The sequence below is a fragment of the Apostichopus japonicus genome, chromosome 7 (genome assembly GCF_037975245.1).
Source record: "Apostichopus japonicus isolate 1M-3 chromosome 7, ASM3797524v1, whole genome shotgun sequence".
Classification (NCBI taxonomy): domain Eukaryota; kingdom Metazoa; phylum Echinodermata; class Holothuroidea; order Aspidochirotida; family Stichopodidae; genus Apostichopus; species Apostichopus japonicus.
Window position 1 is genome coordinate 18,523,963 of NC_092567.1, and position 14,847 is coordinate 18,538,809.

The following is a 14,847-nucleotide window of genomic DNA, read 5'->3' on the forward strand; positions in this document are numbered from 1 at the left end:
CAGTATAAAGATTATTTAGTAATTAAACTTATTCAAAGAAAATTTAAACAAATAATTCATATTGAATGGATATTTATCTGAAAAATAGTACATTATTAACTTTTTGTAATGAATTGATAATTTCTAAGTTACTGTAATTTCCAGGGTACTGTAGCTTAAGGGCGTCCCTGGTAATATGTTGTTGGCGCAATGATTCAAACACGCTTTGAAAACACTTTCTTGGTACGCAAAGAGGGGATTATATCCTTACGTCTAACGGGAAAGCTGGCTTTCTTATACTTCAACATTTCCAATTATACTGGCGTTGTCATGTGGGAATTAATTGAGGTGGCTGGCCAGAATAAAATGAAACATGTTTCGCTTCAAACTCTATTTATATATGTTCACTTTAGTTTCAAAGTGCATTGTGCAATAATAATGTGGTTCCACATACGACGGGGATCGCGGATCAAGTTTGAAATGTGAACGTGGGGGTGGGGGAAAAGAGTTAGACAGGGCGTCAAATTTTTGAAAATTGAAATTGAAATTGAAACTATTTATTTCCACTTCACCGTAACATAAACAAAGTGAACATATAACATTTTAACATACACAAATACATTCCATAGGAATCAAATAATTGATATATACAAATGATATGAAGTGGGGGAGACCTTGCAGAAGCAGAGCTTATCGAGGCCAGGCCACCAACAACCCCCCACCACCACCACCAAAATACACCTAAAAAAGTAAAAGAAACTAGAAACTTTACACGTGCTTATTTAATAAAGACCGTTTTAGTTGTTTTTCAAAATGTAAAAGTGATTTTGAACTATTTACCTGAGTTTCTAGGGTATTCCAAAACCTAGAACCAGTGTATCTAACAGTTAGTTGTGAAGTTGCAGAATAGGTATGTTTGTGAAATACATTTGACTGTTGTCTGGTACTATGGTCATGAATTGTATTAGTAGGAGTGGGAAAAAGGTGAAAACTTTGTTGGAAGCAAGCATTCCCGCAACTTCTTGAACATAAAAATACCCAACTGATAATGATAAATGTCAAAAATTGTCAGTAAGAATATGTCGAAATTTAAGATAAGACGACAAACTTCTGAGATATAAGTCTTAATTTCGAGTGTCAAAAAGCAGCAGAGGAACATATTCTAGATATCTTAATTACCAAATCCATTTTGGTTTATGTGGTGTGCGTTCTAGAGCATGGTATACGTGTATATGTGGTTTGACTGTTGCATAAATAAGAAAATTTAATTGGCTCAATGTACAGATAAGAGGGTGATTTCTCTGCTTTTTCGGGGAGGTAAAGAAAGATAGCCTACTTCTTTACCAGTGACAAACACTTGGACTGGGGCTTTCTGCATAGCTAAAAATTCAACAAGGCCATAATACGGAACGCCAAAAGTTCCACCGCGAATGGCCAACGTGTGCTGCCATCCATTGAAAATGAGCGTTAACCACTGATCTTTAAATAATGAAAGAATAGAGGCTCGATCCAGTCGTTATTTAGAGATCAATTGTGTTAACCTGCTAACAACTAGTATAAAACGATATGAGACCACGTTAATATGATGATTTAGTATGCAAGTCAATATGGGGAGGGGAGGGGGGGGGATTTATTGGTGTATATGCTACTTGTATTTGCATATAAAATGGTGCAAGGCACGTAATCGGATAAGAGCAAATGATACCCGTACACAGTTAACAGATTTTTTTCCTCATATAAAATTGCATTATCTTTGTTCTACGTTCTAATTCTTACGTTCTATTTCATATGGCAGTAAAATTTTATACACATGTTAAATTTGAAAATTTGAAAAGTTTAAAATTATTAGATTTTGATACTTCAAATCTTAAAGGAAACTTGCATATAAGATCTAGCCAAGCTGGACTTTATATAATATCGAACAGCATGATAAAATTTATCAAAAGCAACTGAAGACAGCTGTATGATGCAGGACACCCCCCCCCCCCGCCCGGACCCCCTTCACCAATGTCAGACAGAATACAACAAAAAATTTGTGTAAGGTATATAAATATATAGTCTAGTTAACCGTTTATGTGCGGTTCAGCCGTTAAACATTCAAAAGTTCTTCAACACGTTCAAAAGTTGCAAAATATAGTAATATTTTGCAGAGAACATATCCCTCTCCTGTTTGAATTAACATTTTACCCCCAACCCCCCCCCCCCAAGTACAAAAATAACATTCTAAATTCCTCGACTGAATTAGCCTATAGGGCGGCATGACCCTTTATGCATAGAACCCAAAGAAGGTGTCTAATTCTTCTTCGACTGAATGTAAAAAAAAGTCTCCGACTGAACATTTTTTCCCCGACCGGCAATGGAGGTGAAGGAAGAGCTTCGCCCACCACTCCAGTCCGCCCGCCCCCGCCTTGTGCACGCCACTGACTGTTGACCAAATAAATGAATAATAGTTGAGGCGGTGGTGATATCATTTTCTGCAGCCCTGTTCTTCCCTCAAATGTAATTTATACCTATTCGCAAATAGCTAAGGTGAATATACAGTACAGTATTTTCATGTTACAGGAACAATAATAACTCAAGTATGCAATAAAACACGTCATTCGATTCGTTCTGTTTATAATTCCAAAATAAAATCTTCGAAAAAGAAAATACCACTCCTATCCCTCAACCCCCCCCCCCCCCCAAAAAAATGTACAACAATTAATTTTCTTTAAAAAGAGAGTGATACTCCAGATGAATATATTTGGATGAATTAACCACCTTGCACCAGCTTAGGTCAAATTTGAAAAGAAAGTAAAGATAATGTGTGACACGACCAAAGGCCACAAAATCCAGGACTTCATCACAGAATCAAACGCAGGTCCCGCAGCTGATGATTCTCTGAGTCGCCAGTCATTACAAGTAGGAAAGTTGTACGGGGCTGGTGGCTGGTCTTCCTTATCGCCAACACGTATGACGATACTCATACCGTTCTGTATTGGGTGAAAATTAAGTGAACAAAATAAAATGCTTGACTTCCTGAATTTTACTGTGAAGTTGAAAAGGGAAGAACTGTGCACCTGCTGAGGGGGTTGGCTATTCTTCAACGACTGAATGTATGAACGTACTCCGACTGAACGTCTTTCTAACGAGCTCTCGATGAAAGGTGAAGGACATGGCCTCCCCGCTCCCGCCCGCCCTGCGCGTGCCACTTTTCCAAAACTGACATGTTGTGATTTTACACAGCCATATTGTCGATATTGGTAATAATAAAACATGAAGTTCTTTGTCAATATGGGGACGTCACTCCATTGAACATATAACCGTCTACTTTCGGTGACAACATTTATCAACGCATTTTCGGCTAACTCTGCTTTTATCAATGAAATCGTACATGTGCAAAGTGTATTGGATTGGCTTTTAATCTCATTTGCTTAATTGAGTTTTATAATGTCTTGGAGTTTCAGTTACCCGGTGGTTCACCTCCCCCTGACACCCCCTCACCGTCCCCGTATACCCTTCAGCCTTGACGAAGCTACTTACGGTGAGATGGAACTGTAGGTGACAATGGAACAACCACCATCCAGGGTTGGAAGCATTAAAACGGATAATTGTATAACCGCCGTCTGGTACAGCTACGGTGTCTTTTAAGGGCGGAGAGTCCAAGTTTCGATCGATATTACCATTTCGATCCATCTCTATCACGTGGTCCACAGTGAGACTATCCCCTTTCTTCTCCTGTGCTAACACCCTAAAAGCGTGACCATGGATATGCATAGGGTGACTTTGATCCGCCCCAAAACCTTCATCGACTAGAACTAATTCAATAACCTGTGTAGTAAAGTAGGAGAGACAAAAACATAAGATGATGAAGAAGAAGAAAAAATAATTACAATAAAATAATGCATGAAATTATGTTACAAGCTATATATATATAAGTCGGAGAACAAATGTACGCTCAATTCCCTGCAGTACGGTGGTTTGCTAGAGATATGGTAAAATTTAAAAAATATATAACAAAATCTTCAATAGGTCGAAACAGCGTGACTTGAAGTCGAAAATCTATAATGAAAATCGAATAATAGCGGCTATGTAACATTACAAGACACACACATATGTATACATATATATTGATTAATTTTTGATGCCCCTCACCCCTCCATGCCCCCGATTCTCTAGAGTTCAGGGTTACGACAAAGACCTTGGCAGGAAATTTAAGTCAGGCCTAGATGACTGTAATGATGCCCTTGGAATAATATACTGATCTGCGTTAAACTATGTAATAACTATGTAATTAAGACAGTTTAGTGTGAAAAGTATAATTGCAGGCCCCACGGTAACGGTATCTATATATACTCGTATATAGCCTTTTACCTCTCCAACTTGAGCGTACAAAACTTGTGTACATTCACAATAAGTCGTTTTGCACTTCGGATCGATATCTCTGACGTCACAGAAAGTCGATGGATCGATATCGTCATACTGGGTAAGGAGATTTGCAGCAGGGATACGGAAAGAGGCGTGGTTTATTTGGGCAGTTATTTCCCCGTGGGCGTGGGCGTGGCCTCCGCTGCCGGTACTTTGATGAACATCTTCAGTATCATTATGGTGCTCGTCAGAGCCATGGGGGTCATGAGCTCGTTTCGCATGGGTGTGGCTTTCACCTCCTGTGTCATGTCCTCCATCGTCGTGTGACGTCATGACTTCATCATCGGAATCTCCAAACCTGCTGACACTATTGAAGTCAAGTGGAATGTAGTACGTAGTCACAGTATCACCTAACACGCCATCTTTATCTTCCTCTACAAAATGAACGCAAAGAGAAATTATTCATCATAAAGGCAAAATTTAAGTTTCATTTCTATCTTTTATTTTTTCTTGTAAGACAAAGTGGCGTATTTCCTGTTGTTTTTTTAGGTGGGGCGTTTGTCTATAAATATATCGGGTCCACGAGTTCAGGTGTGTCATGAAAAGAAACCCCATAAGAGTATATTGATTTTACACAGCATATATTAGCTGTCTCGACCCTTCTTTTCCACCCCTAAAGAAATCAATCAATGACAAAGTATCTGGGCCATTTGAGAATCCTGTCTTTGATTAACTGTTTTGGAAGTGAGTTGATATGAAATTAATTTGCATATAACAATCCGGCTTGAAGTCTCAACTGGTAAAGCCATGGCAACGCAGCAGCTGTTTTTTTTTTTATACTCACCTAACGACTCCAACATATGCAATGGTTCGTACACTCCAGACACGTCAAGTTCATTGTATGGATTCAGGACAGAGCCTATAACTCGATAATGTTCAGGAAGTAATGGACGGTGGATTGAATGAGCGCCCTCATATCGAACCACAGCCAATTCCTGGCGAGACGAACAATCTCCAAGTCTGGTTTTGAAAACGAAAAGAAGGTGAAAATTAAAAAAAAAGACTACCAGTATATATATATACTTAGGGGCAGAACCGTCATTCTTGTAATCGGGGAGAGGGAGGGGCTAAGTTCGCCGAGGGGATGGTTCTAAAGGGAGGGTGGACCCTCCCCTTTGAGAAATCTTAGTCAATTGGAGTTGCTTATATGCATATGCTATATTTTACTATTTAAACGTCGAAGAAGTTTCAACTGGTTTAGGTTGTATCACATATACATCCTATCCACTAGGAATTTTGGAGCGGGGACCCCAACCCCTCCCCCCCCCCACCCACAGGAAATATACGTGGTTGCACCTATGTATACACTTGCTACTAGTACTATAATGTAGGACAAAAGATTTCTTTACAATAGGAAAAAATTTGCTTTACAAGGAAAAAATGTCAAAAAAAATGTCAAATAATTGCAAAGGAAAAAATGTCTTGACAATAGGAAGAATGTTTTTACAATAGGAAAATGAAAAAGACTTTATTCTTCACCCCACAATTCCCGGGGTACTTCATATTTCCACTCCCCTTTCCCTAAATAACCCATTGGTGGCCCCAGAGCTGTAGACCCCTCGGACCCACTCTCTCGTCGGGCCTAATCCGAACGTATGAGTAAAACAATCTAACTAACCCATTGACTCTCAACCAGTAATTACCAACGTCCTGTCCAGCATCCAGAAGGAAGTCAAATCTTTCGCCGGCAAATATCACGAAGGAGTCGACAGGTTTCGCTCGCACTGGTCGGCCATCTGTCGCGATAACTGAAAGTGTATGGTTGTCTACGGATACTTGTAACGGACAGTTTATTATTCCGTTACTGATGACACGGAATCTCTGCGTCATTGCCGTTCGCACCTGCAGTACTTCCCGGGCAGTATACACCGGTGGATCTACGTTGTTGTCATGTGTTTCGAAGCTAACACTTTGGCCGTGTCCATTGATGAGTATGGCATCAGGAGTATTCGGTAGGTTAGCCAAAGTATGGCCAACGAAAGTCATAAGCGTTGGGTTATGGAACCAGTCTTGTAACAGAATGACGTGTGACTCGTCATCAATCTGATACGAATCATAGTGGGCGTCTCTCTGTGATCAGGGCGAAATAAGATAAAGAATATAAATGATATGTGGTTTGGTTCTGTTTGTCTGTCTATCTGTCTGTCTATATGTCTATCTGTCTGTCTGTCTATCTGTATATAAATATCTTTCTATCTTTCTATCCATCTATCTGTCTATCTGTCCATCTGTCTATCTGTCTATCTGTCTATCTGTCTATCTGTCTATCTGTCTATCTGTCTATCTGTCTGTCTAGCTGTCTGGCTGTCTGTCTGTCTAGCTGTCTGCCTAGCTGTCTGTCTGTCCAGCTGTCCAGCTGTATAGCTGTCTGTCTGTCTATCTGTCTGTCTGTCTGTCTAGCTGTCTAGCTATCTGTTTATCGTACTGAGTTGGAAAATCAAGAACAGTGAAAAAACTTCCAGCCTCCACCGGGATTCGAACTGTAGGCGCTTGTCACCTGTATCGAAAAATACTAGTTCTGGTTTGGTGACGTATTTGCCTTGCTCTAGAGATCAAACATAATGCTAACCGACTGTAAATCATTTGTGATTGCTAAAGCCGGATCTCGAAAGAGATACTTTATATATATATATATATATATATATATATATATATATATATATATATATATATATATATATATACACGGAAACAAATGCATATACCGACTACTGATTCCGCATTTTTACCACCGTCATATTCTAGTGGCACACCATCCGTGGCGTAACTAGCGGGGGGGGGGGGAGCCACCCCAGTCAATGTCTTCCTGCTCCCTTCCCCCTCCCCAACAAATGACATTTGGTGGGCTACAAGAACTATTGGACGAAAATTACAAAATGCATGAAAGGCTCAGTTAAACCAACTTGCGGTCGACGTTAATCCGTATACGACGGGAATTCTTTAACTTAATACCAGCCAGTTGCATGTCGCTACTCGGAAACCCCCATACCCAATATTGTTACTTGGAAGCTGCAGCATCGCATGAACTCACACTGCAGACTGATCAGTCGTTAGAATAGGCCTAACCGAAATATCGTTTCCAATGACGTGAGTGCTACACGGAGTTAGTTTAATTGTGAGTAGGCCACTCACAATAATAATCTACCCGTGTACACGCACTAAGAGCCTTGTACTCATACCGGTATTCATATCAAATGGAGATTTAAAAGTTGTACCCGTATTCACGAAACTGCATAAGTATTGCGCGGCTGTGTTTAGTGTGTTACTAATCACATGCATGAATGGAATATTAGCGCCGTTTGTCTCTTTTCACAGTGTATGCAGCACATGTATCTATATGCACTTATTTGAAATATTATGAAACTAAAAGTATTGGTTAAGTGTATTATGTGGTAGGTATTCCCTCTTCTTGTGATTGACATTCTAAGCAGTAAACTATACAGAAGGCTACTCCCATGGAATAAACATTAAGGAGCAAGTTGTTTCATATATTTTTGGTAGGTGTATTATGTTGTACGGTAGATATTCCCTCTTGTTGTGATTGGTACCCTAAAACAATAAACTATCACGGGTTACTTCCCAATCAAACCAAAGAAACAAGCTTCTTCTTCGTATTTAATTTTATCGCCAATTTCATGATAAACGATTTGGAAATATACTCATAATAATAATAATAGTACAAATCATGCCGAAATTTGATGAAAGGAACCTTTTAACACATTTAGCTTTTCATCAAAGGAACATTTGATTCTAATAAAAACCAAAATCAATCGATATGACATTTTCTGTTAGTATATGATAAGATGGGGTTTCCCAACTTGCATGCAGAGTGGGGAATAACCTTTTCTTTTCTTTCTCTTTTTGAGTGTTACATTTTCTTCCACCAGAATGTCCCTTTAAGAGTATATGACATTCTTACCTCAGGTGCCTGTCTCACTATCAAAGAACCAACACAACCGTCGGCTCTTTGATGACCAGAGTGTGCATGCCAGTAATGGGTTCCTGACTCGGTGGCGTTGAAGGTGTAGACGAAACTGCTTCCAAATGGTATGGGGCATTGTGTGACCTTTGGAACGCCGTCCATGAAAGGCGTGCCTACCTGATGGATACCGTGCCAGTGTATAGCGAGCTCTTCGTGATTATTAATCGCATTCTGCACTGTGACATTAATGGTGTCGCCCTCACAAACCTATACAACGGGGAGAAATCGACAACAGAACGAATGGAGTTCAAAGCCTACATCGTATACGTAAGAGGTTAAGCTAACATATGTTAGTGTCTCCAAGACAGGGGAGGCTGAGGTGAGGTGAGGGATACAGGGAATATGTCCCACTTCCCCCCCCCCCCCCCCCCAATGTGAAACACCTTCAAAGGTTCCTCTTAAAATAAATTACCCCTTTTGGTAGTTCAGAGTACCTTTTAAGTAATGTATTCTCATTTCATAACATTCTTTAAAAGAAAAACATTGAAAGCTTAAAAATTGAGTGTGGGGGGGGGCGGGTTGGGACAAAACTGTGGATGGTATGAGGAGTCATGAATTCATGGACGTATGAAGATTTTCTTCTGTAAAAAGGAGAATGCATTATTCCTTTGGTCTACTCTATTTTCCCCGGGCACCCTATAGTTTAACCACGATCCCGTGGCTGTAGCCTCATATAACCCTTTCCTTCGTCAGTCGGACCTAAAACTATAGTTGTGTCTAAGACGTAACCCCACGTGATCATCGATTTGACCATTTTAGTGATAAAACACACTGTCAACTGGTTTTCAAACTAAAGAGCTGCTTTAATGTAGCAATATACTTTACATAAACAATTTATTTTGGAGATAACCATAATTTTTAACAATTTAATCTCAGAGTATTTCCCTTCCCCCCCCAACCCCCCCCCCCACCCAACTACCCAACAAAGATCTTCATCAAGAGATCAGCTAAAATATAGTAGTTATATAAAGCAGCTAAGTAGCAGACATATAGCATATATATATATATTTATATATATATATATATATATATATATAAATATATATATATATATATACATATATATATATATATATATATATATATATATATATATATATATATATATATATATATATATATATATATATATATATATATATATATATATATATATATACATATAAAGCATGCTATAAAGCAGCTAAAAATTGCTGTATAGCAGTTTTTGAAAGTGATTTCTTATAGAGGCCCTGTCTGAGTATAGGCTCGAGATGAAGTTCCCAACCTTTGAGGAGTATTGAAAATATACAACTAATATTCCATTGTGCAGTGTAAACTATACTTTTGCAATGGCCATAGAAAGCTTGTTAATATTTGATCAAACTCTGACAGGAATGTGAGAAAAGTAAATATTTCTCTTTAGCTCTAACCCCTACCGTTTTCTATGCCTTTTGTCTAAGTTCATTTGACGGGCATATTTTGCTTAGATCATCTAAGGCACCTCGTGTTACATATTTGACGATAATAACACAGTCGCAGTCTCGATTCAAGAGGATATTTGGTTGATAGTGGATCACGGCTAAATAGCTTGGTTTCGTGCACAGGTTACAAATCTTGCGTGATTTTTTTTTTGCCCTTACTGTACGGGTACTGAAAGTACCCCTACGATTTCCATGCATACGTTGTTCGTACACTGCAATTTGTCAATATCCAGACCTATGCATTTATATTGCGTTTGGTGTTGCTTATGAACACAAATCAATTTAGAAGAATCCCATGGCCTTATTCTATGGTCTGTGTCATAGAGTATAAGAAAACTGATGACATACTTTAAGAACCTCTGATGTTTAACGGGTGTCATTTCTCAGAGAGTAAAAATTGGCATAAAAATGACCGCAATTTGGACAAAACTAGCAGTGGTTTATACGTGTCTACAGCAGTCATCCTTTTAATTAATTATAGATTGTCTTACCTGTATACTTGGTCCTGGGAATTGTCTATTAACTGTCAATATTGGTCTCTGTACTCCGTTGAGTGGTATACAGTAATCGTTATCACAGTGGGTGTTGTTCAGAGGACAATCGCCACAAAAAGTGGACATCGAAGACAACCATTCTACTCGGAAATGGTAACTACATATCATTGGTTTGGCGGGCCAATCACAGGGTCGGAAACAGTCGTGGAATGGACTGATTGAAGCTATAAAGTAGAACAATCGTGTCGAGATGAAAATGAACATTTTGAAGAGAATAAGAATATTCAGGGGGGGGGGGGGGATAGCCTCATGGTTTTCTTGGTACTGTTAGGGGCTAATATGCTATGTCGTCCGGAGGGGGTGGGGTAGGGTGGGGTGGTTATATGTGGAAAGTTTTGAAGTAATATTGAAGAACGTTCCACCTTTTAGGTTGTAACGCATATATATGGTGTATATTTAGTTGCGACCCTGGCTTTGACCGTGAGTTGATGATAATTGTTGCATCAGCCTCTAAAAGGGTATAGTATAGCAACATCAATTTTAAGTTATAGTTTGGGTATCTGTCTGAATATAACTGCGGCTTGGCCTTGGCAGTAAAATTAAAACTCTATATAAACTACAGCAGGTTTGTTGTTTAAATGGTTTGTGTATGCTTTGTTATCGTTACAGATATTGAAAAATGCAGCGAGCTGTATCAAACGATTTTATTCTGTGATCCGTAAAATTCTTGTTTTCTCTCTCGTTTTTATTTGTTTTTCTTGTGCTTTTCTAGAAGCTCAACAAAGGAAAGAAAGCCATAATAAAATAAGAAAGATAGGCCTATGCCAACAGGTTAAAGAGACGCAAAATACGAAAACAACAATAAAATCATCGCTTATATATATATATATATATATATATATATATATATATATATATATATATGTATATATATATATATATATATATATATATATATATATATATATATATATATACATATATATATACATATATATATACATATACATATATATATATATATATATATATATATATATATATATATATATATATATATATATATATATATATATATATATATATTACCTGGTCGAGATTCTGGCTAAAATCAGAACCATTGACAAATAAGTAGTTTTTGAATTGCCTCTTAAAAGTAGCAGCATTTTGGACAGGAAGCTTATTCCACAATTTAGGTCCAGCCTTCGCAAACGAGCGATACCCATACGAGGCTCTTTTAATAACACATTTCTGCTACGGTCAGAGGTTACCAATTACATATCATGGATATATTCAGGACCCAGTCGTCTAACAGATTTAAACACAATCAATATTATTTTAAAGTAAGACCCTCTCCTTGACATTAAGCCAATGAAGATCATGGAATAGATCAGTCACATGATCATATCTACTTCTACCATATATCATTCTTGCAGTAAAATTTTGAATAGATTGGAGTTGATCATATAAATGTTGGTTGATACCAAAATAAAGTGAGTTACAATAATCAATATGCGAAATAACCATGGATTGGACAATTTTAGGAATATTTCTTCTATTCTTAAAGCACCTGGATTTAAGTGAACAGATTTGATGCCGAAAAGACATGGTATCGTCAAAATGAACACCAAGGTTTCGAACAATTTGGTCAAAACGTACGTACACAATCAACAGTGTTAAGAATAACACCCTTGATATGAATCAGCTTTAGTATAGGAGGGGGACCAAATACAAGTATTTGGGTCTTGCCAGGGTTGAGTTGCAAATAGTATTTTCGCCTCCAACGTTGAATACAACCAAAGGAGGACTGTAGAGAATAAACCAGAACAGATCCTTGATTGTGGTGCCTGAAATGTTTATAAACCTGGTGATCACCAGCGAAGCCATTAATATTAAAACCCATTCTAGAAACTTCAGCGTAAAGTGAAGGAATGTAGATGTTAAATAAGACTGGACCCAACTTACTGTGGCACACCAAACTTAATTGTAATCTCGTCAGAAGAACAGCCCCTATTCTAACTCTTTGCGATCTGCCCACAATAAAACCTTTAAGCCAGTTTAGGACAATACCAGTAATACCAATTTGATTAGATAATACGGACAAAAGGACATTATGGTCAATGGTGTCAAAAGCCGGGCTTAAGTCAAGAAGTACCAGCAAAGTGACATGTCCAAACATGGCAAACCCCTGCAGTGGAATTACGACCTTCCTTGCCGGTTTCGATACCTCTGGACATACAATCAGCGTCCATAGCCACGGAAATAATTTGGTATATACTCACAATGGTCTGCATAGCATCCAGAAAGGAGAAGAGTTTGTATAAAAACGAAAAATGTTGCTGCAAATAACTTTTCCATTTTGAAATCTGATACTTGAAAACGACAAACAAGTTTCATATCCTGCCGTGTAATAACGAACAAACAAATCAACTATCATATTCAAGTCGATCCCGTTTGCACGAAGCCCATATTCACCCTTTGTGAAAAGCCAACCATTGAAGGAAGTAAAGTGAGGTTTAAATATGTTTGGTGAAGCGATAAGGAGACTGGAACTTTTGTTTCACCTCTTTTCCACTCGTATTTGTAAAGGAATGCAGACTCCAGGGAAACTATCAGAGCCTATACCAGCGTGACATTCACATTGAAAAACTATTATGTAAAGATTACGTCAATGGTCCGGTTGACTGTTTCACAAAGGCTGTTATGAAATATCGTGCAAACAGGTTAAAGGTATAGTCTGTATAGGCCCAAGATTATAGCGTGCTATAATTTCTTGAAGTTTTCAAAACGGTACTTTCCTGGAGGTCTTTAATTTCCAATAATTGTTGTAAGACATTCTACATGAGCATAAAAGATGACTGAATGTCTCAGTGAGGACAACTTTCTCCAGGGTGGTTATAAAGGCAGTTTAAAAATTTTGACCAAAGGCGACCAAAATTTTAATATCCGAGCATATTTGGGGCCTATACAGGATACCTTTAAATATGCTAGTTGGTTTGTCTGCTTTACGGACGATTATTGCTATGCAGTTTATACTGCGCTGTTACCACAATCCAAAGTACGGTATAAAGAGGAGTCTTTTAAGTTTCTAGACACAAGAATTGTGGATTTTATTTTTAGGTATTACAGGTCATTGTTCCTTCTTTATGACTTAGTCTGCTGGTATAGGCTATATGCATTTTCTTTTTGTCTGACAAAAATGACGAATTCTACAACAACAAAACTAGACTGATGGGAGTAGGCTATAGGTAAGAGAATATGATTTTTGTTACTATTACTTTTCAAGACATAGAAAGTAGTACAGTAGAACAAACTTTACAGAATGTTATAAAATATTGACCAGAATGTGATACACCAGAAACGCCAGGACAGCAGACCACTCCACTCAACTGATGATGGCGTTGAGATCTGTCACGTATCCCCTGCTCCACCCCCTGGGTCAGGTGGAGAGGGAATTGCCATGTATCCCCCTCTCCACCCCCTCCCACGGGCAGATGAAAACCCCCATCTCTTTTGAACTGCGAATGAATTTCTGGAGAAGTTGGATAAGTTTCGAAGTCATCAATAATGTCTCCAAATATGTTATTTAAAGTCAAGTAATATTCGTCACTCAGCTGCATCAAACTTCAACATACAATATCAGTATTACCCCCTCTCTAAATATTTTTGCTCACAGAGTTGTTTCATTGTCTATATTTAAATACCTCTCTTTGTTTTTGTTTAACACAAGTACACCTCTCTTCACATTAACAAACGTTGAAACAAATTTTATTTCTGAAACTAATTTGCAGAATCGTTATATCCGGAAAAAAGTTGGTTGAAAAATGTTTATTCGATCTAACACTATAAATCGATCTAAAACTTCTGCGTTCTAATACTTCAAGCCAATACTGATAGGATCCTTAACACAAAACTTTCCCTAGAAAAGTTCTAAATATTTTCAAAAATTAAAAAATTAAATTATCAGACAAATAAGAAAAGATTTCAAACATCTAATTATTATCACATTTAACAGTGATTTTTATTATATATACATAAGTCACAAACGAATCTTGCTTCATGAAGAGACAAGTGTAACAAACAATTCTCAAAATAGAAACTAAACCTTTATACCACTGAAGGATGCCTTTGGGCAGAACTTTAGTCTTGATATGTAAAGGTCCAAAAAAAGTGGGTAAGGGGGGGGGGGGACATTAGAACCTAGAAATGTTTCTATAGATAATCGTTGCTCAACTTTAAAATATATTTAATCCTCTAGAAAGCGCCTTTAAGAATAGATTGTTGTTGTTGATGACGTCAGCTCGTAAGTGTAGTCCTAATTGTTTTAATGTTCAGTCCATTGTTTCAGAAATTTCTAGTAACTCGACCAACAAATGTTCTTTTCATTAATATCATACAAAAAACAAACCACCCTTGGTTGGTATTTCACACCATTTTTGTGCTTTATAAATTTCTACTGAATAACAAAACAATGTCTTAATTTTGGCCACAAAAGTATGACGTTTCTTTATTGAGTTTTATA

The 14,847-nt window shown here is 37.7% G+C and overlaps 1 protein-coding gene across 1 annotated transcript; it reads right to left on the minus strand.

The window, feature by feature from the left end:
- Nucleotides 1-520: 520 nt before the first annotated feature.
- LOC139969563 (uncharacterized) lies at nucleotides 521-13,072 on the minus strand. Its single transcript, XM_071974654.1, has 8 exons — nucleotides 12,608-13,072; nucleotides 10,323-10,549; nucleotides 8,306-8,575; nucleotides 6,005-6,456; nucleotides 5,171-5,346; nucleotides 4,333-4,760; nucleotides 3,502-3,789; nucleotides 521-2,951 (listed from the first exon to the last, which is right to left on the minus strand). The coding sequence occupies exons 1-8, from the start codon at nucleotides 12,720-12,722 to the stop codon at nucleotides 2,751-2,753; spliced, it is 2,157 nt and encodes a 718-aa protein (XP_071830755.1). The 5' UTR covers nucleotides 12,723-13,072; the 3' UTR covers nucleotides 521-2,750.
- Nucleotides 13,073-14,847: the final 1,775 nt, after the last annotated feature.

Excerpts from the sequence above, each read along its gene's own strand:
- LOC139969563 (XM_071974654.1), bottom strand. The coding sequence starts at position 12,722 with ATGAAACTTGTTTGTCGTTTTCAAGTATCAGATTTCAAAATGGAAAAG. Across the intron at positions 5,347-6,004 it reads TACTGGTTGAGAGTCAATGG|ACTTGGAGATTGTTCGTCTC; the intron begins GTTAGTTAGATT and ends TTTCAAAACCAG. Across the intron at positions 4,761-5,170 it reads GCATATGTTGGAGTCGTTAG|AGGAAGATAAAGATGGCGTG; the intron begins GTGAGTATAAAA and ends TTCATTTTGTAG.